Below are 25995 nucleotides of genomic sequence, written 5' to 3'. Positions count from 1 at the left end.
GGGTAGTAAAGGAATGACCGGCAGAGCCCTAGACAGTTAGGGTTCCCCGTGGGAGCCACGCGGGTGAATTGTCAGGACGCAAGGGATCAATTTGGCCTGGGCGGCTGAAAGAGTGCAACGTCGGACTCGGAGCATGTATTGTCATTTTCAATTTTCACTTCCAACTTTACCCCTAGTAACTCCTATGATCTTGAGTGATCGTAGATCACGGTTTGCCTTCGGACAGACCAAGGAGCTGCAAGAAGCCCAAGAGGGCAAAAGTCCTAGTCATCACGGGCGCAGATAAATCAACGCCCATCCCCCACCGCAGTGCCAACTCATCACTGCGTCCGACATGCCTGTCGAGTAACTTTGTCTGTTCAAATCGTCCCGAGGGGGTGCGTGCATCAAGTCCACAAGTCAGACGCGTTCTGCACAACATGAGGGGCCTTGGCGCCAATCGCCGCTCAGGCCGTGGACTGTGGATTTCCTGCGCGTTTGAGATGAAGATCCATGGATTAAGCGGTTATGTCTCAAGATTTCTCGGCGTCTAGTGCGGGGCAGATCAGTTACCCGAGCTGAGCACAACTTGACATTGACACGGAGATGTTCTGAGTATTCACAACCAAGACTCAGGCTGCAGACCTCGATTCTTTGTTTTGATCGGCGAATTGCAGGGGGTCAACAAGCCAGGCCCAGGAAGGGCCGGGAAGAGACCTCAATTCGGCTCCATTTGACTGGCAAGCAGCCATGCCAGCGCATCAGTACCTTAAAACCCGCCGAAAGATGGGGACACATCCAATTGCCTCGCAGAGAGTAACAGGAAGACAATTGCGGGCTTTTACCTTTTAGCCCCGGTCCAATCTCTTCCCTGCGTTCCGCATTCATGACATCGAGCCCACCGATACCCTAATACGACCCAGTTTACATTCTGGCAGTGTATACCTAGGTATCCTAGGTATTCTTAGGTCCCCGGACCCATGTCCAGGGCCGAGAGTTAGTATGTATCGGGATTTTGTGTTCCTCTGTTCTGTTTTCTGTTTTCTGGTTTCTGCTCGAATTGAGGGCAATTGGAGGGGGAAAGTGTGCTTTCCTTCAGCTATCTTTCTCCTGATTAGGACTAAGTTAGTCGCTCAGTTACTGACGCGTCGGATCTTCATCGAGCTAAAAGATTTTCGTCTCGATTGCAACCGTTGCCTCTTTCGTTGTGTACTCCGTACACGGGACAACTCACGGTATGGCTCTTTGTATCAAATGCCCCACTTCTTTCCATAGAAGTAATTAAGTATAGCTTGAAAGCAATCTCCCTGAATTTTTCATTACTTGCCTTTTTTCTTTTCCTAGTACCGTGTGTTTTGTACTTGTTGTGTGGCTTCCAATGTCTTTTTCGATTTACTAAAGTCCCTCTCTCATCCTCTTCTCACCTTTCGCACATTCCGGCATCCAAAGGTTGGCGTCTCACCAAACGTCCCGGGCGTGCTCCCTGTATAGCCTCACGGCAAACAACCCCCCAAAGGTACTATTGTCGAACATTGGGCATCACCTTCCGCATACCTTGTAGCTGCACCGACAGCCTCGGCCTCAGCCCTACCCGCTTCCCGTCGCTGGTCAGCCAATCCATTCAATGCTGTCGGGGTAACCGCCTCTCGCGAAGTCGTCAGTGGGCACCGCATCCGCTCTTCCCTCCTCGACTGGTCCAGATTCACCCGAGATGTACTATATCCTCTACCTGGCGAGTAAGTAGCTTGTCCCGCATTGCGTCTCCACCCTAGAAGCCTAGCTGCACTAGGGAATGACATCAAACGGCCCTATCAATCCCGATCTCACCAGCAAAGAAGAAACAAACCCAATTAACAAAATTAACAGGCCTCTGCCGCCGCCGCCGCTGGCCAGAACCAACCTACGAAGCTTACACCACAACTGGCGGGTACACATGCGTGGCGCGGGTCAACAACCGCGAATACCAAACAGACAGCATCCACGAATCCGAGACCCTAGCGCGCGAAAACGCAGCCATGCGCGCGTACCTGATCTGCCGCAACTTTTCCGTCAATGACGGCATGTACCCGAGTGGCCACAAGCACGGCGGCGCTGTGCAGGGGATACCCGTTGCCATTGGCACGGGACGCAAGGCCAGCCGCGATGATGATACTGATACCTCTGTCAGTAGTGGGGGGAGCTGGAGCGGGGAGAGCAGTCCCGAGCGGATGATGAGGTTGGATGCAGAGGGGCAGGTTGTAGTTCCTGCGAGTGTGGCAGGGAGAGTGCTTGATTATGCACGGGAGTAAGGTAGTGGAGGTTTGATTTGGTGGTTTGTTGGGGGGCGAAGATGGTGTGTTTCAAGAATAGGGAAAGTGGGGGTGACGACTTTACGGCTTATGATGATGCTTTTTTTGCGGCTTCATTTGAGATTATTGTGAGCTTTCATAGATGAAAACGTGTATCTGTTGAATAATGCTTTGATCGTGCGGGCTCGAGCCATGGCTGTGCTTGGACTAATGGTGCATAGATGGTGGATTGGTATCGAGCTTCAAGATTGTGCCCTTTGAAAATTTGCATCATTTGGAGGTCAGCGGTCAATCATTTTATGCGACTGTGTGGATCTCTCAAGTGCTGTTGAAATGACCTGGAATGATTTTCATCTTCATTTAGCGTGGCTTGTTGATTGATGGATATTCCGATGACGATGTTATGAACTTTCCTAAAGTTGTTCCAGAGCTTGACTATTAGTCAAATACATTCATTTATTCTCTCATGGTCGACTAAATGGAAATGGCTCACTTTTTAGCTCAAAACTTAGCAAGACGTGAATAAATTAGAGCGAGGAAACATTTGTACGTTTCACGATTAACATCGTCATTCAAGACCCAGACTTGATGAGTTCATAGCAACTAGTCAAGCACAACAACGCTAGGCCAACATTTGAGCAGGCCCCATCCGGCGACATCGAGCTTGCACATCAGCGCGTCAAATCCTCATAACATCCTTTTGTACAGCCAATTGTTTTTAACTCAGCCTTGGGTCCCCACAGGAAGTCAAGCTAGGCAAAATCTTAGAAGAAGCATAGATGACGCCGCTGTTGTAAATGTGAAGACTGATCTCATATCTTAGTTCCTGACTGAGCCAGACCTCAAAATACTACAGGTCCCGCTAACTTGACCTTCAGATTAAAGCTGCCTATGTCTCGTTTTCGTTTACCTGTTGTGACCCCACGGTAAATTTGGCGTTCTGTAAGTGAAACGCCATGTACACCACTTTCAGCAAGGTGAAAATCCTCGCAATGTTTGTCTTCCAGTCATGCCTACACAAAGATTCTACATTCAGCCCCGACAGCGCGCTTGAGTCGCAGGATGTCTGGCTTAGCTTCCTTTCTCTACAATCCCAAGTATCAGCCTAAACGTCTAAGATACGGCGAATATTCATATTTGACAGAGACATGAGTAAATATATCTGTTGGGAATTCACTTGCAATTTTGTAGGCTTCGAATCGTTCATTTGTTGATACACACTACGCAAGTGGGTTGCCGGCGGCAAGTGCATGCGTATCTTGTTCCAAAAATCCCGTGCAAATATGATGAAGATAAGTAAGGAGATTAAATTGACGAGGGTGTTGCTTCAGCCTTTACGCGTAACCAAACGATGAGGAATATTTGGCAGCGGTGTGAGACACGAAAAAAATATACAGATGACCTCTCATGTATAATGTGGGACAGACGAGCAAGATGTTGGAGGTAAGGGTGCCTGTCGAGTACATAGAAGCAACCCCTGCAAGGCGATAAAATAAATCACATAGTTTCATCTAAAACAGCAAATATTAATCCGTGAATAAATATAACTACCACATAGCCATAGCAAGATAAGCTTTCACCAGCCCCAGACACCGCCACGATAGCACAAAGTCCGCCACTCGTCTGACATGACGTCATGTCGCCGATCCAGCCAAGGCAGCACAAGATGACATCGGAAGTTGTTGCTGTGCCTGGACCTAGACTTGGATTTGGCCTAGCGGTGTTGACCGCGCACACCCGAGCTTCTCCACATTTTATTGAAACGCCTCTGCGTCATGAAGTGATCGCGCATCACTTTCCCTCCCCCTTCCTTCCTCGAACTATCCATGGATGTCCTCTACCCGCAATAGCAACAATACCGAGTGAAAGACATACCAATAAACCAATTTCACGATGCGTCACGCGACGCGAAACTGCGGGGCCCTTGTGTCGACGGCAAGACACCAGACGCGCCGTGTTGGAGTACACTCGTTAGTTGGCAGATCGGGGACAATGACTTTCGGAGGGTGTCGCCAATTACACCTGCTCTCAAATGGTGCATTCGAGCAGAATACCCCCCTTGGGTGGCGGTTATCGACCTCAACGACATTATTCAGACCCAATGTTGGAGCTCTTGGGCAGCTTGGACAGACTCAAACTCGCTTCTTCAAAAAAGCGAACTACATCGAGAGAATTGGCGATAATGAAAGGACCGAAGACGTCCTTGAGGCACTCGAGGTCAGGGATGATGAGCCGGACACAAGACCTTCACCGAAAGTACTAGGCGCCAATGGAGAGAAGCCATCTACTGAGCACCAGGATGCCAAATGGTCCGAAGACATGACCAAGGGTAAGCAGCACTTCATGGCAGCGCAATATTCACCAGCTAACCGTAACAGGGAAAATGCTAACGACCCCATCCCGACTTTTCAAAATGATCATCCCTTTAACCACCGTCAGTACACGCGGCGACAAAGGTAAAACCTGCCCTCGCGCATCTATACCGCAATACCAAGCTAATCAAACCCAGGAATTGAACCAATCGCCATACTCATCCATCCGCATCAACCACTCTCTTACCTCGAGCGCCTCATTCAATCCGAAATCCCCCCAATCGAAGGTGAAAGAGAAAAACTCCGCCCACCGGCCATCTCATTCATCGCCTTACAACACGAAGATAACGCAATCAAGCCTCGCAAGCGCATTGAAGATGATCTGAGCGATACAAAAGGCGAGAATTCAGACGGAAACAACAAGAAGCCCATCAAACGCCGCCGGTCCCGTGATGAAGATGCAGAGACCTACAGCTACCCCCGCAAGACTGACTCCAGCCTCGACTCTCTAAACGGGCAACCCGAGCGATTCGTCAGATGGTCTCAGGCTACCGAAGTGGGTGATTTCATCCGCGACGCTTCCCGCGCACGAGAGTTCATCGTTACAATCGAGGGCGCGCCTGAGGGACTAGGTCAGATCCGGGTAACTGTACCCTCATTCCACGAACGGACGTATTTCCTGCGTCTCCGACTGCGGAAACTATCTCGCCGAATCCAAGGGATCGCAGATATAAAGCATACGTGTGACGAGCTCGCGCACCGCGGGGCGCAGCGCGTCGCGATGGGTGGATTCGGTATTCTCGCTGTTTGGTGGTATAGTGTATACAAGTTGACCTTTGAGACGGATCTGGGGTGGGATACCATGGAGCCCGTTACATACTTGGTCAGTTTGTCCACGCTGATGGGAGGCTATTTGTGGTTTTTGTACCACAATCGGGAGATCTCCTATAAGTCTGCATTGGACTTTACTGTCAGTGCGAGGCAGAAGAAGCTGTATCAGTTGCATAATGTGGACTTGCAGCTTTGGGAAAATTTGATTGACGAGGGCAAGTCTCTTAGGAGGGAGATTAAGAGTATTGCGGCGGAGTATGATGCTGAGTGGAATGAGAGGGCGGATGAGCAGGATGAGAGAGTCACGGAGGCGTTGAGATCCAGGAAGGAGGAGAAGGAGGACAAGAAGAAGGACAAGAAGGATAAGGATGATGAAGATGAAGATGATTGATTCATTGATTGAGTGGAGGTAACGGGTTGAGATGTCATTCTGGTTTAGATCTGGTTTCTCTCTTTCTACATCGAGTTCATAGCGCTTTCGGATTTCTTTGTAACTATTACTAGCATCTCACTTCAAATATTCCTAGAACAACCCGATACTTTTCTTCTCAAATGCCAATAAACAATTAGAACCAAGTCACACCTAACAACCATTACAACGTTCCATTCCGCACAGGGTCATAGTACCCTTTCTTCGGCGGAGTCGTTTCCTCGGCCTGTTTTTTCCCTATTCCCAGAACCCCCATTAGCTCCATCCATCAACCAACATATATCTCAATAAAACAAGACGTACCATCAGTAACAGCGCCACTCTCCCCCTTCCTCCGATTACGATTATTGCGCACATCCCTCGACCGAAACACACTATACAGCAACCAACCAGCAACCCAGTTTGGCCCGTACTCGCCATTAGTACCGCCTAGATCGAATAGTCGTCGCGTGAGAGTACTGGCATTACGCCAGATCTCCATGATTGCGTACCGCTGGTGGTCGGGGCGGATGTGGTGCCAGAAGAATGGGGGCCGGGTGTTTGGGTCGGCGCGGACGCTGTCGAGGAGATGGGAGGTGTCTTGGTTCATGCGGTTGTATACCACGATTGCTTCGTCCTGGGGAAGTTAGTTTGGTTTGAGGTCTGAGGAAGTGTATCTAAGGTACTGAGAAGATACTTACTCGCATGGCGCGGTAGAATTGCTCGTCTTGTGGATTGTGCGCACTAAGATTCAGCGCGTGCATGAATTCCTCTTTTGAGACTCGTGGGCCGACGGGCGCCATGGTAATTGTGATGGTGCGAGATGTAGTATACGTTATGATCTCAAATGCTTGCACAAGCCTGCTGCTGTGCTAGGGAGACCGGGATGCCGTGTACACTGGATCAAGAGTATAACTTGAAGGACCGCTTATTAAACTTAGAGATATGAATAAGAAAGTGTTTGTGTGGAATGAAATCTTTTTGCCCTCCAAGATCCACACCCTTTATATCGTGGTCTACCCCCGGTTCATAAGCCCAACGACGATCTCATTCAACGGTCGCTAGTGCCGTGACTTGCACACGGCCGTTGGGAAAGTCAAGGGTGCAATGCAATCAGATCGTCCAGCGGGACGAAGCATGACGAACGGACAAAAATCAATCGAGCGAGTGGGTAAGTCGAGGCGAAGGACAATGCAGACGAGCGCTGTTCGTCATGGGTAACAAGGAGACACTCGGGATTTACCAGGTAGATGATTAGCCTCGGGAAGGAAATTGCATAACCCCAGGCTAGAAAATTGAAAAGTAAAAAAATCAAATTAGATCTAGGTCGACTGGAAAGGGTGTGGCAGAATTAAGCTCACCCTGTCTCTTGCTGTATTCGGGCATTTGAACTATCTAGGATTTGCATCGATGCGTCTACAAGTTCTGTGGCTTCTCTTTGGCTGTGCAGGTTGTACAATGTGCCCGTTCGTCCATCGTACACCCGATGGCTTCCAACCCCAGCCTATTTACATCGGACTGGGGTTTTTGTAAGAGTTGGAGGGGTAGTTTCTGGCTTCATGCTGCTTAGTGGTAAGTATAGGAGGGCTATATCATAACGTGTCACTATGACCGTATGTTCCCATGACCATAGAAAAGGAAGGAGTATGAAAACTGGCAAACGGAACTCTACCGAGGACATAAGCTCGATCTGGGGGTAGTACACCCTTTCGCCAAGGTGGACTCGGAATCGATACAAACATTGCATCATTAGACATAGCTTCGGGTCGAGGGCTGAATGCTGTGGATAGGCGAATGCGGGAGGCTTTCAAGGGAGACTTCCCGAGAGCCAGTCTACTATCCGAGACAGACAGACGGGAGGTTTATGTAGACTTGGATGCAGGGGGGTCTTCGAGCCAAGTATACCTCTAGGTATAATCAAATTTGTAATCCAATAAGTCAATAATCTTACAAAGCTGCACCCGGGGGCTGTATGCTTCTATCCGTAGCATCAGAAGAAGTAACCCATCGGGGCCACATCAGAATAAGCACCATCCTCGAGTTAACCTATCTGATTAACGCGCGCTAATTACTGCATGGCAATGTTCTATATTTAGGATAGCTGAAACAACCATTAATCTCCCCTTCATCTCCAGTAACTAGAGATGATCCCAAAAGGGCAGGAACCAGTATCGGTCTGCGGCCCAGGAGCCATGTCGTGTGACGCACCAAGCCGCGCTCAGACAAAGATCGAATTGAAATCCGACACTTAACAAAGCGACCAGTCGTACATCTGTATCGGAAATGATGCCTCCACAAAAACCGTGCTGTACGGCCAAAGCATGCATGAAATGTGAGGGAACTGACAACGTCCTATCCCAAGACACCGTGACTCAATCTCGGCCTCGTTCGTAGACCCATTTAACCAGTCCCAAAAAGGCAGGACACAGAGCCCCCCGTCTAACACGACCACATGCGGTAAGGGCGCAAGACAAAAGAGCCGAAACCACAACGTAGATAAATCTATCTCTCCCGATCTAATAGTTACAGACCACATTCCTGCAACCAGAGGATCATTCATTCCCCGTCCTGGTACGAAGCACAAGAGCCATATGTCTCCAGTCAGTCTCGAGGGGGGGGGGGGGGGGGACCCGGCATAGAGAAAGAAAAAAAGTGACAATAGCCACTAGGGAGACAGAGGGGTAAACGGGGTGACACAGGCTCACAGTCCCTTTCGGAGTTTTTTTAGTTTTACTTTTGGAGAAAGGCATAATACTCAATCGCCCGTCGAACAGATTGCGGATGTCACCATGGTAAACACGAGGCTGCGACACATCGTCCGCAGCCCCGTGGTTGCGATGCGTGTTGCCGAGAGTGACGCTATGCCAGAGTATCTTCACTTGATCGTTCGAGAAAGTTACCGGTAATCTCACTCGGATAATCTGAAATGCCTATTTTGAGGAATTATAGAGGTGTGAGCTGTGAATTGCCGCCCGAACTTCCGTCCTCGACTGGCTAGGATGCAGGTCTCCTGGTCTCCGTTTTCAAATCGCCCCCCAGGCCATACATAGCTTGAGGTGTGGGTCTGGGCTCGGATGGAGATGCAGCTTTCCTCGGGGAAGCTGGGAGCCCTTCGGTACCCCGGTTTTTCCAGGTCATTCGTTTGATAGAGGCTCTAGCGTAGATCCACACTCAGGTCGGGCATCGACGTTGATGGAACGCGTCTGTGGTTGTATGGCGAGCTGCTGGGATGTTGAGTGGTGCATTGGGTCTAGATCGAGATAAGATTGAAAAGGTGGAGTCAGATAGAGACCTCAATATATATATTAAAAAAAAGGATATATCCACAAAGAATGTAACATGAAACGGCTGAGACTAACCTTGATACAACCGATTGATCTCCACGACCATCTGCGCCACTGCGGCTCTGTGGGAGTCGATTCAAGCTTACCGAACGACTCTTGGACCCGCGGTGGCTTGAGGAAGCTTTCTGAGGCACCAATCGTCGCACTGGCTGCATGATGTCAGTGGATCAGGGCCTGGTCTACGTGATCTATGCACGTCTTCGCGCTTAATTTCTGCTTCCCGATGACTCCCCTCCCGAATTTGTGAGAGTTACGATAAAGCTGAATCTCTCGAAAAAAGGTAAAATGCAGGATGTGGAGGAGATAGCCAGGTAGTAGCACTCGGATGCCGTTCAATACTCTTCAAATCCCTCTGGAAAAGTGCACTGTCGCGAGTTCCCCGCATTTCTCAGGCTGACCGTACCTGAGGGTAGCCACAAACAGTCGAGCCGAGGCGGGTTTGTATGTACGTCAAGAAAGCAGAAATTGGAACAAAACAAAGGTCCTTGCAATGCTCCATCCGTCGCTAAAAAAGGGAAGCAAACTGCGAGCCGCTTATTTCTTCGTGGGCTCTTCCTTTTTTTCCTTCTCGTCCTTGGGCTTGGACTCTTCCTTCTTAGGCTCCTCCTTCTTGGGTGCCTCCTTGGATTCTTCCTTCTTGGGTTCTTCCTTCTTGGGTTCTTCCTTCTTGGGCTCCTCCTCCTTGACCTCCTCGCCGTAGTACCTGCGCAGGAACTTCTCGACCTTGGCGTACTCAACCTTGACTTCCTTCAAGGTAGTGGCGATCTTCTTGAAAGAAACCGTCTCATCGGGCTCGTCTGTGGAGCCGGACTCATCCTTGCCGGCGCCGTAATGCTGGATCTTCTCGCAAGCGTCCTTAACGTTGGTCAAGCCCAGTGTGGCCGAAGAGCCCTTCAGGAAGTGACCGAGCTGTGAGAGCTCCTCGAGCTTTTTATCCTTCCTGATGGATGTTAGAGTGGACCTGTGTTGACAGGCCAGGGAAACATACAGTGCGTTCTCCATTTTTTCAAATGTGTTGTGCGCCTGGTCGAAGAAGCCGTAGACGATGCCCTTGCTGAAATCACGGTCGTCGTCATCATCCATTTCCAGGATCTGCTCGAAAGTGCTCTCATCGATAAGTTCCTTGACATCAGAGAGCTTCGGAGGAGTGCTCTTGGGCTGGTCATCTGGTCAACATATAATAAGCGCGAAGAGAAAGGTGGTGCATACCGCCTCGGCCCTGGGTTCAGTGGGAGCCATGTCTTTAATGTGGGGGAGTAGATAGTGTGAGGGAAGGATCAACTAGTGCACAGCACGGATCGTCGCGGTCGTGGAAATCGAACTCCGGTTGCCCGATCTGACACTGAGTCCAAATCGAGGAGCTCGACAGATCTGTGTAAGTTTAGTCAGCCACAGTTAACTCCAGTTGAAAGACACATCTTGAGAGGTGCATAGTGAGGTGTCAGATCGGCTTGGAATGTGATCCCGGGCTGGGATTACGCCCCCGCTTCATTTCCGATAGAGAACCGTCGAACCGTCGAATATGTCCCTTATTAAAGCGAAGGGTGTTCTACAGATCGAACGTGAGGTGGTGAAAGGTCACAAGGGCGGCAGGTATGATGCTGATCCGGGCCAACGCACAGGTCAGGGGGATAATGGGACAAGCCACCGAGGGACAGGCCGGGTCTTGGGGATTCTTTGAAGCGGGCCAGTCCAACCGGAAGGAGGGGCGAGAGGGGACCGGCTTACTGTGGGAGACCGCAAGCCGAGGGAACAGGGTTGAGGGAGATGAAGAGGGAAAAGGGGAGTAGAATGAGGAAGTGTACAAGCCCTGATAAATCAAGGCTTGGCCCATACTCACGCGCCTATACTCTCGCCCGTCACGGCGGGGCTTCAAGCTGCGAGGAAGAGACCAGGGATCCCACACGGAGGGGAAAATGAGAACGCGCGAGCATGAAAAAGGAAATAAGAAACGGGTCGAAGATAGGACCCCAATTCAAACAAAACGAGGGCCCTTTAATCGGGTATCGCGTGTAGAGGGAATTTTATGTCCGGGCTAAAATGGGCAAGGAGGGGCAGAATGTCAAACGCAGATTGGAGTTCATCCCACCTTTCGTGTTCGGATCTGTTCAGGAAGCTCAAAGCTTCTCACGGCAACCTGGGTATCTTTTTATGGTGGTTCTAGGAGCAGGGAGGAGGTTCAACCACGCCGGGAGAGGACACGCGAAGGGAGGAAGGGAAAATGGGGTTAGCGAGGAAAGGGGAGGGCGGAGAACGTTTAGGTGGGTAATTATCGCGGCCCTTCACAAACCGAACGAGCGGAGGACAATGAATCCTGTTCCCCCGCCCTCCTTCCTTCATCTCCTTGCTATTTTAGCTGATTGAAATTTCTTGCTTACTCGTGACCACTAATCTAGAGGGAAAAAACCCTCCATAGAACAAGTTCGTGGCTTTTCCACTGGCGGAATATCTGACGAGGCCTTCTGTATACTTGGGAACTGTGCGCTAACGCGCATCTGGAATCATGTCTTGTACCCGGAATTTCTAAATTTTTTTCTTAATCTTTTTGGCTTTTTGGGAAATGGGTAAGCCTGGATCATGCAGGGTGTCCGAACAACTGTATCCCTTCAAAGGTTGCCGATTCCCGGTGACCCCCCCCCTCCTCCCTCAACGGCATGTTTAGACCGTAACCCTCTTTTTCTTCCAGGACGCTGGACCCTGCCCGCCAGGGAACGTGAAACCTGAATTTTAAATTCTGAAGTCAAGGCTGCCAGTGATCACGACCATCCGGATAGCGTCCACCACTAGCAGCAGTCAGTGGAGCGAAAACGACAAAACCCGGGCCTTCGCTCCACCGGGAACCAAGTGAGCTCTGAGATCATTTCCCCCCCAGGCCCCTGCTGTATGGGTATATTTGGGTACATGGATAGTGGGGAAGAAGCAAAAAAACCAGGCTACCAAGTAGGAATCGCCGACGAAGCGACAGTCTAAACCAACTGGGGCCAGAGATCTGGCAGCGGGCAGGGGGTGTAGCCGCAAAACGACATCATCGGGGCGCCGATCCCAGCCCAGGCACGTCATTCGCTTCTCCAGTCTGTGACGTTTGGTTGCCATATCCCGAACCGCACGTGGAACCAACAACAGCACAAGGCTAACAGCAAACACAGACCATCTCCACTTGAGTCTTAAGTCGTTAGATAAGAAGAAGAAAACGGTCATACAGGCCATTCTAGGTAGAAGAGTGGGATCGGTGTTAGTATTTTTTTTTGGTTTCGGTTTTTCTCTCTTTTTTCTTTTTTTCTTTGTCTCTTTTTTTAGTAGTAGTCGCAGCCTCAGAGGGCAAGTGTGGGAGGCAAATGAGCCGCTCCCAAACAAGATCAGTGTTAAAATGGATTAGACCGCAAACCGCGAGAACCTGACCCAGTTCAGTGGATGGTCTGGGCCCTCGTCATCCAAGGCCAGCAAACCGGAAGGGCGTTTCCCTTCCCACCTGAACCGTGTCAGGTTGCATAGTTGCATGATCTCTGAAGTGGTCAGTGTGGGTACGGCATGTTTTTCTCCCTACGAGCTGGGGGCTGGTCGGATCGGGTTCGCGCCAAAGGGGTGCTGGACCTAACACACGAGCCATTGTGCTGTCACCGATGACGATACTGGGTGGAAATGAACGTTTTGGCGGGATCGCATCCCGAGAGTATGAATTGTCGACATTGACTTCTATTGAACGATTTGATGACTTCTGGGACCCAAATCGTCCAGAAAGGAAAGCATTCGTCCACATGCGAACTCACGCCGACTCTTTTTGTTTATATAGCAATGGGGGCTTCATGCTCATCGTGGCCTTCTCCTGGTTTTTCGCGTGAGGTGGTTCGCCCCGAGTTCCAGAAACCAATCATAAGGCCCCAAAGCAGCCATGACATCACTGCGGAGCGGCCCACCGATGTACGCAGCCTCTGATGTCATTTGTGTCATTCGTGTAATCTGTGTAATGGAAATATACGAAAATATGCATCCGAAATTACGCCTTGACTACTCCGGGGTCATGTTGTTCCTGCCCGTCTACTTCCCTGCCCTTTCCGAAATGCACGCCGACATCATGATTCTAACTACGTTTATAATTGTGATTATGATCATGATGATGATGATGATGTCGGGCTGCAGATGACCGTACGACCTAGGGACCTTAGTACATTGTACTAAGAGGGGCGCACCCGGGATGTGCGACGGACCTCAATCCTCGGTCGTACACAGTTACGGCCCTGGTGGAGTCGGCAAATATTGTAAAGGGACGTAATTGCTGTGCTATCGGCAATAGCAGCAGCCACACCCGCAACGGCCACAATGGCTTCAACATTCCGATCCTTGATTAGCACTTGGGCACCCTCCAACGAATGCCTTCCTCAACGGGGCCACCGAGCTACCACTTCACAACCTGGGACCAAACAACATGATCAAGACGCAGATCTAGCAATTTGGCCCCGCCGATGTTTGCTATTCATCCCAATACGAGGCGACAGGGTGGTGTCGGCCCCTAGTGAAAATGGGGACTAGATCGTGCAGGGGTGGGTAAAACACTACACACCTGGGATATTGTCCGCGCAGTGTAGAGGGGAAGTCTTCCGGTTGGTTCCCTCGGCCAAGTAGCCCATACTGTAACTAATAGATAGTCGTGGAGGCCAGCAGAGACTAGCAGATGCCAACAGTGGCCAGCAGAACTAGGTAAAATCCGCAAATAGGAACACGAGGTCGGCCCTGAACCACGCCCCCGGCAGAAGGTAGGTTTGAACTACTGTACTCAACCCAAATGCGAATAGCATGACACCTCTAGGGGCTCCGCAAAGCCAATGACTAGGCCCAGTTAAAATGAAGGCAATCTGTAACTTGGAGCTCGCCCTCCCCCACAAGTTCTCAGCGGCTTCTGGAATGCTTATGTAAGGACCCGAGGTCCCTTCCCATTCAACAAAGTTGAAGCTTAGTGAATTCCCAACAGACTCTCCTCGACCCTACTGGGCTTCAATTGACCTAGACTCGACGTCGCAATCAATCCATAATCACACAAATCCGTCTGTCTACTCGTCGACAACCAAGATGTCCTCCTCTGCGCCCACGGGGCTCACAAGAGCCTACCTCTTCACCTACAACACCCTGAACCTCCTCACCTGGGGCAGCTGCGTAGTCTATGTCGCCAGCCTTCTCCCCCGCAGCCATCACGAACAATAAGACCCCTTCAATCTTCAATGAAACGTTCAACCCTCTCCTACTTACCCAATCCCTCGCCATCCTCGAAGTCGTCCACAGCCTAATCCGCCTCGTGCGCGCGCCCTTTGTCACAACCGCAATGCAAGTCGCCAGTCGCCTGCTGTTAGTCTGGGGAATCATGGCACCCTTTGGCGGCGAGATCGTCGGCAGCAGCAGCACCCAGCTCGGCGACTACGCGTACCTGGGCTGTGTCGCGGCTTGGGGAATTACGGAGATTATTCGCTATGGATTCTTTGCGATTACGCTTTCTGGGAACAGTGTGCCGAGCTGGTGGACTTGGTTGCGGTATAACACTTTCTATGTGCTGTATCCGATTGGTATCTCGAGCGAGTGTACGCTTATTTTCAAGGCTCTGGGACCGGCCGCGGAGATTGATCCGTTATTCCGGTGGGCTTTGATTGCTATTCTGGCTATTTATGTGCCTGGTATGTTTTCTTTTTCTTTTTAATTCCCTTAGGAGTGCTCTGTGATAGGGTTCATGTTTTGCTGACTTTTTTCTCACTTGTTTCTAGGCTCCTATGTGCTTTATACCCACATGATTGCGCAGCGCCGAAAGGTTCTTCGCGGAAAAAAGCGTACAGATTAGATCTGAGGCGGTAGGTTCCCTGAAGCGCTGTGCTATTTGCTGGAGAAAATGAGGAAAGGGGTGCTCCTATGGATATTGACCTCGGTGCAGGGGTCATTGTATTGAATATCTGACTGTATAGAATATTCCAGGTTCATCACATAGTAGGACTGTGTGTGATATCTTTAATGAAGTCCAAGCTGATTACGAGGCTACTGGGTCACTTGGAACCTCCAGACCGTAACTCTATGATTACCGGGGCTCTTGATATTGAGCTGTAGAGCTCTGGAAGCTCGAATATCAGAGAGAAAACCAGAAAATCGAACATCTAATTGTGTCCATCATAATTGCAGCCAAGATGGACCTTTATAACCAGCTACCCAACCCCGTTAGCAAATGAGACTTTTCTCATAAATCCCGCATAATATCTTGTACAGCCTTCGCAGCAAATCTCTTCCTCTGAGCCTCCGGCATATCAGCGCTCATATCTAGAATACGATCAGCACAGCCCAGTCCCAAGTTACACAACCAACATACCTCGTATCGACTGCATGCGCAGCATCAGCGCCTCGATGGACTCAACCTGATCCTCCTCCTCCTCCCCCTCATTCTCACCCTCGCTATCGTCATGTCCATCCCCACCACGCTCAATAGCCATCCGCAGGCCAAACATTTCACGCTCCAACTCATTGACTTCATCCCCGAAACCTCGCGAGTGTGATTTATCACCACTCATAAATTCATCAAAGTCATCATCCATATCAAGCTCGTCGACGTCGAATGAATCCCCGGAAGCTGTCCAGTCGTGTGTTTCGAGAACTTCTTTGATACGGGGCATGCCCTCGTACTCTATACACCATTAGCGCCTCTCAAGAAAATTCCTCTTCGAAAAAAAAAGAAATAAAGAAAAAAGCAAAAAGAAGGAAATAAATACCTCCAAACTTATTCCTCGTAACTTCACCACCCTGCTCTGCAGGATCCCACTCAATAACCTCCCACCCAAACAACCCCATATCAAACATCTGGTCCTCCCACCAGCCAACCGACAACGGTGCCGCATCTTCCCCAAGCTCATCATCCCCAACACCTAATCCCAACTCATCCTCGGCCATAGCCGTAGCCGTAGCCGTAGCCGCAGCTTTGGCCGTACCTGACGCACTCTTCTTGCCTCCAACAAGAACAAGAAGACCAGGAACATCCCCCATCCCACCCCTCTCCTCATCAATAACAGACTTCACAGCCCCAACATCACGCATCAACTCGCGCACAGCACGCACATCCTCCCGATCCGCAATATCCGTATCTCTATCAGTAGGATTCGAGCTCAGTTCCGGCGCATGCACGCAAACAACCAATGCGCCGACTGCTTCGCGCACAATCTCGGCTTCACCGCTTAGGAACTCTGTGCGCCATTGCGTTGAGCTTTCTGTTTTCTCGAGGAGCGGGATCTCGTCGACCCATAGAGGGACTTCGGCAGTGTAGTATTTTGTTGAGAGGCGGAGGGGGCTGTGAGTCGTGTAGCCTGCGAAGGAGGTTGTTTGTGTAGTAGGTGCTTCTTTGGATTCGGGTTCTTTTTCTTGCTGCGGAGGGTTGGTAATAGGGACGCCGGTTAAGGAGTGTAGGAGGGGTGGGATTGTTGTTAGGGATTGGGTTGTTGGTGTTAGGATCAGGAGACGGCGGGGGTTCGTGATGATTTTGACTTTTGGTTTGTCCGCGGGTGCAGAGGTCAAGGGTGTTGTCATTGTGGGATATTTGTTTGATCTCGATGTCGTGGGAAGGATAGTGGTCGTCCTGAGGGATGGCTGGTGGGGTGTAAAGAAGGAAGCTCCCCGCATGAGCGAAAAATGCTGCGGAGATGCGACGAGTCCGACAGGTTATCAGTATGACCTTGCTATTACCACAGCGTACTATATTTAGGTGTTTTCTATACGAAAGCATTCTCAGGTTTTCCTGATCTAAGGGATTTTATTACAATCTTGATGTATATTCGTGTGGCTCTGGGCACAATGGCTCTCCCGCTACCAAGGCAAGAAAGCCCTCCTCCTCAAGCTTGAGGCACGCTCGATGCAACGATGCCACAATCTTCCCATAATCATACTCATACGTCTGGGAGAGCTTCAACCGCCATGGAAGTAAAGACATCCGTCGATTCGGGTATTCATTCATGAATGGGAAGATACAGTCCTCGCGGACAAATGCCCAGCGCAGCACGGAAGCCCTCGAAATTTCCTTTGATCCTTTGAAAACGCAAAAAGTATAAACGCCAACCACTAGAAGCTGCTCTTGAAACTGCGCTCTCTAAGTTCATTCAACCTCTCCGTGTCTGGCCCCGCGCGCGCTGCACAGTAGCCTTACCACGGGCCAAGCCGACACCGCGTCCGCGCACGCCTCGTGAGCGGAACATGGGAGCGTTCCTGTGAGAAGAAAGAAAACAAGTCAGTTCCACTGATTGGGTTATGGGGACGGACACAACTGAAGCCACAAGCAATTCAATTGACCGGCTGTCCACGTACCTCAGCATGTCCGGCACGATGAAGAATCGCACATGGCTACCGCGGATGTAGACCTGGTCGAGATGCGAAACGCGGCCGTCGCGTGCTGTGACGGTGATATCCTTCAGCTGGACGTTCATGTTGTCTTCGGCTGTGAGAGGATGACAAGTTAGCGAGATTCAACTGGCGCGGGTTGAACAAGTTGAATAGTCGATGAAAGACCAATCGCCCTCTTCAACATCAGAATGTATCAAGCGTCTCACGCACCTTCCAAAAGTTTCCCCCGGTAGACGACACCGGATGTGATCTCGAGCGTCACGACGTGGCCCTGCAAGGTGAAGTTAGCGGTCTGCGCACGCGATCCAGACAATCCCCCTTCAACCAAGAATTGTATCCATTCCACTAGAAGCAGAAAGCACAATAGTCCAGCAGAGAGCAAGAACACACCTGCGCTTCGTTCAGGAGCTTGATCGGGATACCGATCGTGCTGGTGAGCTTGCCCATTTCAACGGCGGAATGTGCGACACGAAAAGGAGGATTCGCTTCGAAAAGGCGAGTACAATATTGCCGCGACGATCGAAGCTGTCTGATCGCGATCGAGGAGAGGGAGACGAGGGGACGTGGCGGGTGGTGGGACGACGATGGAGTTGGAGGATCGAAAGGCGAGTTTTGCGGCCGAGCTCCCTCCTTTCCGCTTTGGGCGTCAGACCCATTCTACAATCTTTACTTCACCAGAACTATAACCTTCACTCTACCCATCCCAGTCGTGGTCTAGGGTTCAAACCAAATAGAGAGAAAATGGCAGGCTCACCAAACTCGAACCTAGCAGCCTTCAACCTGGCCGTGCAAACCCTGCTCAAACAACCAGCCCAGTTCCTCCCACATCTCACCATCCCGACCATCACGCATCTCCCCGAAGAACTCGGTCCACACCTGATCACCAAAGGCACAGAAAAGCCTCCACGCACACCTAAAATCCGCGCCCTGGTCTTAGACAAAGATAACACCCTCTGTGCGCCCAAAACAACAACCCTCCGTCCGCAAATCCTAGCAAAACTCCAAGCCCTCCGTACATCCCCAACATCCCCCTTCCACCAAACTAGCAACCCACACTCAATCCTTATCGTCTCGAACCGTGCAGGAAGTCACCCTTCCTTCGAGAAAGAGGTGCACGAGCTTGAATCGCAGCTCGCGCATCTGCAGATCCCGGTGTTCAGGCTGCCGGAGGGGACAGGGAAGAAGCCGTTTTGTGGAGATGAGGTTGTGAAGTGGTTTAAGAAGAGAGATGTTGTCAAGTCGCCGGATGAGATTGCTGTTGTGGGGGATCGGCTAGGGACAGATGTGCTTATGGCTGGTTTGATGGGGTCATGGAGTGTTTGGACTAAAGAGGGCGCTTTTGAGGTTGGGGAGGAAGGAAAGCCCGATAGGAATATGTTGGAGAAGATGGAGGTTTGGATTGAGAGGTATCTGAGGGAGAGGAAGGGGTTGAGGGCGCCGACGCCAAGAGGATGGGAGTCGTAGGGTCAGGGTGATTGTATAATATTTGCATTGTGGACTACTTGTACGATAGGATAAGGTCCATAGATCAGTTGGCTAGTTGCATGTGTACTTATAGGGCGGATACGATACCACTACAGGCCCATGAATGAAGGACAAAAAAAACTGTTCAATTCGGAGCCTAGCGTCAATCTCCCTCGTGTACCGCCAGAGCAGCGCCAACTGTAGATGCCCCAAGATATTTCAACCCAGGGGACAGTCGAAGTAACGCCGTCATCGGACCCAAACAGGTGCCGACATGACAATGGAAGCGAAAAGGCCGACTCCAAACCCATGATAATCCACGGGGAATGCAATCCACACTGGAAAACATCTTGAAAGTCAAAAGTCACAAATCACACAAAAAGGAAAAGGGGAGAAAGATCATTTGATCAGGGAGTCGCCGTCCAAGTCGGTCTGTAGGGCATAACCACATAAAAGAAGATCCTGGCCAGTAAATCAAATATTCAAAAATATAGAGGAGTGGCCAGGATGAAAAAAAAAAAAAGTAAGAAAGAAGAAAAAGCGAAGAAAGAAGCAGGAATCGACCGGAACATCCGGAATTCCATGAAATTTAAAAGCAGAAAATCGCTGCAGGACCGGCCCCAGAAAAGAAAGGGTATTAATACAACGCACAAGACAGAAGGGATATATGTCACGCAATGAACAGAAATAGCAACCATTCCATCGGATTTGCTTTCCCAGTCATCGCCAGCGAGACGCGAGCTGTCCGAAGACGGAGTCAACAACCAGACCGAGATGGGGTGTTCTTTCCACTCAGTGCTAGTCACGGTCGACGAATCCATCCAGGGACAACAAGGAAGTCTCCGAGGTGGAACCAAGAACCAAAAAAAAAAAAAAAAAGCGCCACAAGCACTCCCAAGGCCGTGAAACATAAAAGATATCAGGAAAAAAAGAGCCTCAAATTTGAGTCCCGGGAGGTCATCTTGACCCTGTGGGCAGGCCCTGCGAGTTAATCTCGTCCAGGTTAACCATCCCGTGGGTGTAATCCAGCGCAGGAGACGCATGACCAGGCATGCCGTGCATCGGTAGCTCGAAAGAAGGAGCATCGTGCGAGACCGTGTAGTTGAAGTTATGCTTGGGGTACATATCATTCATGGAGAGGCCGTCCTCAGCAAAAGCAGACTTTTGATCGTGCCCAAATCCATACATGTCAGACGAGTGAGACATGTTGGAGAGCGGGGGAGAGTGGTTGGCGATCATAGGGTCGGCAGGACTCACGCCGGAGTAGGGTGATGGTGCGTGTGACCCGACGGTTGAAGAGTCTGGTGGTCCTTGCCCGTAGGGAACATTGAATTGAGGCGCCATGCTGGCGACGGGAGTCGAATCCCCATTAGCAGCACTGCTGAACATGGATGGACTGGCGAAGTCGGACGGCGACGCAGTGGTGGTTGCAGACATAGGGTTCGGGCGGAAGTCAAGACCGTATCCATCAGTGTCAATGCGCAGGTCGGTGGGCAGAGCGTGTGCTGACTGCGGGACTGGTGCATAGATGTGCGACTCGGTGTGGTTGAACGGAGCCGGTGTCTGCGGCATATGGAATGAGCTCATCGGACCCTGCAATACAGAGATGTCCACAGCTGCTGGCACCGAGCGGCTTCGCTGGCGCTTGTGTCCACGAGCAGCCGGCATGTTGAAGCCTAGGTGGTTGTGGTCCTGGTAAATATTCAAGTAGGCGGCGGGCTGGAAGTGGTTGGGTTGGGAGGCTGGGCGCTGGATGAAGGGTGGAGACATGGCACCAGGCACGGAGAAGTTGTTACCGTTGTTGCTGTTGTTATACGCAAGACGGTTCTGGAAAGATTCCAGGGAAACGAGCTTCGCGAGCTGAACGCTCAGAACTTTGGGGTGGCCTCCCAGGTGATGAACCATAATTTGACTGGCTTGCTGCTCCTCGGTGAAATCACCGCATTGATAGAAGCCACCAGAGTTGGACGAATCCATGTAGAACAGCGGAGGGCGGTTCAATTCTACCACCAGGCCACCAGGCCGGGGCGGTGCGCCATTGGGCCCAGGGTTTGGGTCTCCAGTCTCCAAGGTAATGTTTTTGATATGCGCGAAGGGGTATTCGATCTTGTAACCGGCAGAATCATTGTTGATATAGTAGGTCATGCAGGCCTTGTCGGGAGAATAGAAGACCACCAGATCCATAGCGTTCTGCCCAATGCGGCGCCAACTTCCAATAGTCAAAGACCGGCAGGTGAAATGAGAAATAACAACTTTGCCATTTGGGTTAGACTCATTGGCATACATGCTTGGTGTGCCGTACCCTACTGAGCGCCCGAACGGATCTTGGGTTCCCGGTTTAGTGGGATCGAATTGCATTGCAAGGTAGTGGCGCATCGAATCGGGAATCGAGTCGCAGCCCTCACCAGTCTCAATGCTCTTCTTCGCGAGCATCTTAATTTTGGCGCGTCGATTTTGGAACCAGATCTGAACCGATCGCTCGGTCATATTGATGTCCGATGCGATACGTTCCCGGGTGGCCGCAGTGGGGGTAGGGTTCTTGTTAAACTCGACCTCCAGGGTGACTAGCTGATCCTGCGTGGCGCGTTGGCGTTTGTTGTTCTTCTGCTGTTGAGTCAGAGTGCTCTTGCGCGGCGGACGGCGTGAGGCAGAGCCCGAGGCAACAGTCGTAGCAATCGAGGTGGACGGGGAAGGGGTGGAGTTTGGGGGCGACGATGAAGCCGTGGTGCCCGCGCCCGAGGGGTCGGGAGTTTCTGACAACGAAGACATATTGCGACACAATCCAGCAAGATATCGGCTGGAAAAATCAAGGTAATGAGAATAAAAGAATTTCGAAGAGTGGGTTTTGTTTGCGTATAGCGTAAACGTTTCTTTCAAAGAAGAGGTTCAATGTGTTGACGATCCGGCCGACGAGTGGAGATGCGGTGCAGAAAATGACGGATGGTCTTCCAAATCTTAGTCTCTCGAAGCAGCGTCAAGCGCGAGAGGTATAGACGAAAAGAGAAATGAACGAAATCGCTCTGGCGTAAGGAGATCGAATCGCGGTCGCGTTCACGTCAGAAACGGGGGGGGTTGGGTGGTAAGGGTCACGTCGCAGAGGCGTCCCAGTAAAGGAAGGAATAGAAAAAAAGGCTGGCCTATGCAGCTCTAGTATAAGGGCAATTGATCCTCAAGGATCGACCGTAAATCTTGACGAAGGTCGGACTTAGGGGAATCGCAATACCCGGGTTGAATCGATCAACTGGGGGGTCGGTTCGAGAACAGGTTCGGGAAACCGAAGAAATGAAGTGAGAGACGGGTAGAAAGAGCGGTCTAGGTCGTCGTTGAAAGAGTGAAACGAACGACCTGGCAAAAAGAAAAGAATGGGATGGCAAAGGGAAAGGGAAGACACACAAGTGTGAAGAGAAAGAGGGAGATCAGGAGATGCTGAGTCAGTATGGAGATGGGAGAACCGCCCGCGACTATTGGCACCTCGTGGGGCCGTTCAGTCGCTTTGGTCCGCCTCAAAACCACAAGGGCCTACTACATTCGTGTCTGTGCCTGCATCGGCGTCTGCGCCTTGTGGCTGTCTTTCCCCTCTCGGTTTCTACATTGCCCCTGCATCGCTCTGCATACAAACTTGCAGTCTGACTTTTCTTTCCCTGTTTTCGGCACTCCTTGCTCAACTTGGATCGTACAGATTACGTCTGTACTACGGTCTTTTTTTTTACTGTGCCAGTGTATGGCAACATGGAAGGATGGAAAGGAGTCCGCCCACGGACCTAGGTCATAGACATGTCCACCACCAGCTGCCGTGGGCATGGTGGCGTCCCCCTCAGTACCAAAGAAACCAGACAGACCACAGACACACTCAACCCTCTACCATCCATACACAATCGATCGTCGCCAAATGCCGCCGACCAGTAATCACCACGTGAGATCCGCGGGGATCTGAAACACCGGACCTATTTGTGACGGTTGACGCGTCGATTTAACTCTGTGCCAATGCCTCGGGCTGTGTGCCGTACATTTTCCTTATCACGAACGTAGCATCTACAAAAGCCCTTATGAAAAAAAGGAGTCCCAGGTCCCTGAAAAACACCTTCCCCCTGATTCGAGAATACAACAGCCACGACTCCAGTCCCCACCGTTGGAAGCCCGCGGTTCCAGGGGCTGATCCATCAGGGCACCGCCAATGAACGTGGAGCCTTGTCTGTGGCCCACGGAGCCCCGAGTCTTTCGACGGAGAAGGGGAACACCATTCAGGTACCCGCCCCGGGTTCACTGTTCATTGGCCTGGCGCATCATGACAGGTCATTCCAGACCTTCGTGTTGGAACACTGTCCGGGACACAGTCCGGGACCAGGGTGCTACCTGACCTAGGCCAGTCCCCGGTATCTCGACCCCCCCAGCTTGGTCTCGAAAATGTTCCGTGCGCTTCCTTGCGCGGCCCCATTGGCCCGATCGGTCCGAGGTGAGCAGGGATGAAGCTGCGAGTTCTCTGCCTGCAGCGCACGTCGCGAATACGACTCCGTGCGCGCCATCCGCAGCATCCGATGTTTCGAACTTTTAAACGGCAATAGAAGTGAGTGCCGAGACATCATTTAGGCTGTTCACATTTTCTAGGCTGGCTGTCAGACTTTAACCGGACAATTTCTGTCGCAACGAACCAGACCCGGGTAACGGAGTTGTACCACCTCAGTGTGTGGTACACCCAAAGAAGGTCTTAGTTCAAGAAAAGAACAAGAGAATTGTGGGCGAACCCACTTTCCCCGATGGGGTGTGGCAGCGCCGCGAATCCTTGCATGTGTATGCCCAATATGGACTAGCGTGCGCCTCCTCGTTGTCAACCACCACAGTACTCGTGCGGAAATAATTATTTCGCGCTACCTGGACACTATTGAGCGCGGACTGGCTAGTATGATTTCATGGGCTACGTCAGGCACAAACTTATATCCAAAGTTTCTCCCTTCTTGCCACTGCAAACTCGGTGGACACCCGTCGGAACTTTGCCACCCGCGATATATTTAGAAACAGGCCTGTCAAAAAATGAATAGACAACTTTGCTGGTCCATAGCCCTAATCGTCTCGTCTCCATTCGATACCGCAGTGACTGGCTGCAACCCGATAGAATTTGTAACATGTGCCTCATCGATGATATCCCACACTCGCTGGGTTAGATGCATTGCCAGATTCCTCTGCTGCTCACGATAGTAGTCCGTCATTGACTCATGCTTCTGCCGTACCCACGCGCGATCCTCGAGAGTAACAGCTTCCCGAGCAGCAAGATAGAACGGCTGCGGCAGAGACGAATCCGGTCCACACCCAGTAGACAATTGATCCATGAGCCGGAAGCACGTGTGCATCAGATGTTGTACCCGGGGACTGCGGGTCGAATCGCGAAATACGCGACGTGCCAGTAACAGATGTGCAGTCCAGTAAAAACACTCGGTGAGAATATCTAATGGCGGGCGCACGAAACCATCTGGAATAGTCCCTGTACCTGTAAACTCAGAGCCCCAAGACCGAAGGTCACTTTCGAGCTGATAAGCCTGTGCAAGGATGTCGCTAAAGGACACAGCCTGCTCCAGCCGCTCTTCCACATCGCACGCCAGATGCGAGATGCGCGCAAGGAAGCACAAAAGCGGTTGGGGACAGCCGGTCATTTTGCGGAATGAGGGCGTCGAGTTGTCCCATCGCTCCGGATCTGGCTGGTGGAGTACAAAGTTGCGCGGGGCGTAGGGTCGTCGTTGCCGGGAAATGGCTAGCATCACGTCTACCATGCCGAATCGTTGCACTGCCATGCGTGCAAGCGTGCTGTATGGGACCTGGCAGAAGTGATCCAGGGTTTGCATGAGGAATGATGCGCATTTGACGTGTGGTTCTAGGACCCCGTCGGCCGATTGGGCCACCACAACCCCTTGTAGGACGACTGCCGTGAGAAGTGCCTCGTGATCGATATTGCTTGCTGCAGGGCCTGTTTCATGGAGCCCGGCTGCATCTATACCGTGGAGGCTCTCTCCAATGGTTCTGAGCATTCGTTGCTGGCGCTGTGCTGCGGTTGACACGTTTCCGAGACCAAAGTTGAGCATATGCTCTGTCGCGATGCAGACAATAGTCTCGAGTAGAATTGGCGAGGTCAACGCCGTGAATGATAGCTGCCGGTATGGATTATCAGGGCCATCCAGCGCCGGTACATTCGAGGATACCAGCCTCACATCTAGAAGACTCGATCAGTACCGTAAACACGGGACATTGAAAGGACACGTACAATATTCCCAGGCATGTCTATCCTCCTCAGAATGAAACATAGCATCTGGAAAAACAGCTGGAGATCTCTCCAACATCCCCAGTTCATCCATTGGCCGAGGTCCTCTGCGAGACCGATGTCTCGACGACACCGGCTGCGTCTGACAAACCCATTTTAGCCCGGATGGATACTGACAATCTAGATCCCGCAGAGAACAAAAAGAACAAGCAGGTTGGTTCTCGTCGCATTTATGATGTTTCCTGCGACATTGTAGACATCCTGCAGCCCCATATTAGCGCCTGTCCGATACTCCTCAAGGATGCTTAATTACCGGTCTTTGATCGTTGGAATCGATCTCCACGGGTCATCCCGCCGGCAGGACTAGTCTGTGCACAGATGATCGGTTATTCAGATATCCATGAAGATGCTTCTCCATGTCTTGACTCCCCCGCTTATCACGACAAGCCGATCACATGATGGTGGTGCGGCCAATCAACGAATGGCAGCGTCGTATTTCCCCTTCGGGTTAGGGATATATGGTGGGCTACGTTGCCTGAAGTATGAATATGATTATTCACATCTGCTTGATGTCTATATACTTGATACCTAGGTGTCATGACAGCAGTGATTCCAATGGTTCCGTAAATCTCGGGGCGCCTCAAGGTGACGACTTGTGCATGTGAAACAAGGATTTGCCGGCGGCGCAAAATTGAGGCGCATCGGATACGCCACATTAATCTAAGGGCCGGAAATCAATTGAATTTCCGACGCTCTACTGAAGCGCAAAAGT

At 51.1% G+C, this 25995-nt stretch overlaps 11 protein-coding genes across 11 annotated transcripts; 5 read left to right on the top strand and 6 right to left on the bottom strand.

Moving 5' to 3' along the window:
- Nucleotides 1-1690: 1690 nt before the first annotated feature.
- N7443_009082 (uncharacterized protein) lies at nucleotides 1691-2267 on the top strand (the record flags this gene model as incomplete). The annotated part of the gene is made up of 2 exons (XM_056889138.1): nucleotides 1691-1715; nucleotides 1846-2267. 2 exons carry the CDS (start codon nucleotides 1691-1693, stop codon nucleotides 2265-2267), a joined length of 447 nt encoding a protein of 148 aa, XP_056738440.1.
- Nucleotides 2268-4160: 1893 nt separating this feature from the next.
- N7443_009081 (uncharacterized protein) lies at nucleotides 4161-5801 on the top strand (the record flags this gene model as incomplete). Its single annotated transcript, XM_056889137.1, has 3 exons — nucleotides 4161-4596; nucleotides 4646-4723; nucleotides 4777-5801. The coding sequence occupies 3 exons, from the start codon at nucleotides 4161-4163 to the stop codon at nucleotides 5799-5801; spliced, it is 1539 nt and encodes a 512-aa protein (XP_056738439.1).
- A 202-nt stretch (nucleotides 5802-6003) lies between these two features.
- On the bottom strand, nucleotides 6004-6622 carry N7443_009080 (uncharacterized protein; the record flags this gene model as incomplete). Its single annotated transcript, XM_056889136.1, has 3 exons — nucleotides 6004-6077; nucleotides 6144-6456; nucleotides 6521-6622. The coding sequence occupies 3 exons, from the start codon at nucleotides 6620-6622 to the stop codon at nucleotides 6004-6006; spliced, it is 489 nt and encodes a 162-aa protein (XP_056738438.1).
- A 3075-nt stretch (nucleotides 6623-9697) lies between these two features.
- On the bottom strand, nucleotides 9698-10402 carry N7443_009079 (Hpt domain-containing protein; the record flags this gene model as incomplete). The annotated part of the gene is made up of 2 exons (XM_056889135.1): nucleotides 9698-10321; nucleotides 10373-10402. 2 exons carry the CDS (start codon nucleotides 10400-10402, stop codon nucleotides 9698-9700), a joined length of 654 nt encoding a protein of 217 aa, XP_056738437.1.
- Nucleotides 10403-10685: 283 nt separating this feature from the next.
- On the top strand, nucleotides 10686-10953 carry N7443_009078 (uncharacterized protein; the record flags this gene model as incomplete). Its single annotated transcript, XM_056889134.1, has 2 exons — nucleotides 10686-10756; nucleotides 10791-10953. The coding sequence occupies 2 exons, from the start codon at nucleotides 10686-10688 to the stop codon at nucleotides 10951-10953; spliced, it is 234 nt and encodes a 77-aa protein (XP_056738436.1).
- A 3365-nt stretch (nucleotides 10954-14318) lies between these two features.
- Nucleotides 14319-14984, top strand: N7443_009077 (protein tyrosine phosphatase-like domain-containing protein; the record flags this gene model as incomplete). The annotated part of the gene is made up of 2 exons (XM_056889133.1): nucleotides 14319-14823; nucleotides 14911-14984. 2 exons carry the CDS (start codon nucleotides 14319-14321, stop codon nucleotides 14982-14984), a joined length of 579 nt encoding a protein of 192 aa, XP_056738435.1.
- A 387-nt stretch (nucleotides 14985-15371) lies between these two features.
- N7443_009076 (adaptin-binding domain-containing protein) lies at nucleotides 15372-16705 on the bottom strand (the record flags this gene model as incomplete). The annotated part of the gene is made up of 3 exons (XM_056889132.1): nucleotides 15372-15451; nucleotides 15501-15812; nucleotides 15898-16705. The coding sequence occupies 3 exons, from the start codon at nucleotides 16703-16705 to the stop codon at nucleotides 15372-15374; spliced, it is 1200 nt and encodes a 399-aa protein (XP_056738434.1).
- Nucleotides 16706-17271: 566 nt separating this feature from the next.
- On the bottom strand, nucleotides 17272-17959 carry N7443_009075 (putative small nuclear ribonucleoprotein SmD3; the record flags this gene model as incomplete). The annotated part of the gene is made up of 4 exons (XM_056889131.1): nucleotides 17272-17377; nucleotides 17477-17606; nucleotides 17723-17783; nucleotides 17903-17959. 4 exons carry the CDS (start codon nucleotides 17957-17959, stop codon nucleotides 17272-17274), a joined length of 354 nt encoding a protein of 117 aa, XP_056738433.1.
- Nucleotides 17960-18253: 294 nt separating this feature from the next.
- N7443_009074 (phosphatidylglycerophosphatase) lies at nucleotides 18254-18976 on the top strand (the record flags this gene model as incomplete). The annotated part of the gene is made up of 1 exon (XM_056889130.1): nucleotides 18254-18976. The coding sequence occupies one exon, from the start codon at nucleotides 18254-18256 to the stop codon at nucleotides 18974-18976; it is 723 nt and encodes a 240-aa protein (XP_056738432.1).
- Nucleotides 18977-19933: 957 nt separating this feature from the next.
- On the bottom strand, nucleotides 19934-21745 carry N7443_009073 (homeobox domain-containing protein; the record flags this gene model as incomplete). Its single annotated transcript, XM_056889129.1, has 1 exon — nucleotides 19934-21745. The coding sequence occupies one exon, from the start codon at nucleotides 21743-21745 to the stop codon at nucleotides 19934-19936; it is 1812 nt and encodes a 603-aa protein (XP_056738431.1).
- A 2252-nt stretch (nucleotides 21746-23997) lies between these two features.
- Nucleotides 23998-25317, bottom strand: N7443_009072 (uncharacterized protein; the record flags this gene model as incomplete). The annotated part of the gene is made up of 2 exons (XM_056889128.1): nucleotides 23998-25175; nucleotides 25227-25317. 2 exons carry the CDS (start codon nucleotides 25315-25317, stop codon nucleotides 23998-24000), a joined length of 1269 nt encoding a protein of 422 aa, XP_056738430.1.
- Between the last annotated feature and the right edge of the window lie 678 nt (nucleotides 25318-25995).

This window comes from Penicillium atrosanguineum (genome assembly GCF_028827265.1).
Source record: "Penicillium atrosanguineum strain IBT 20685 chromosome Unknown utg000007l_segment0_segment0, whole genome shotgun sequence".
NCBI lineage: Eukaryota > Fungi > Ascomycota > Eurotiomycetes > Eurotiales > Aspergillaceae > Penicillium > Penicillium atrosanguineum.
Note: the sequence above shows the minus strand (reverse complement) of the source record. Positions and strands in the feature narration are given on the sequence as shown.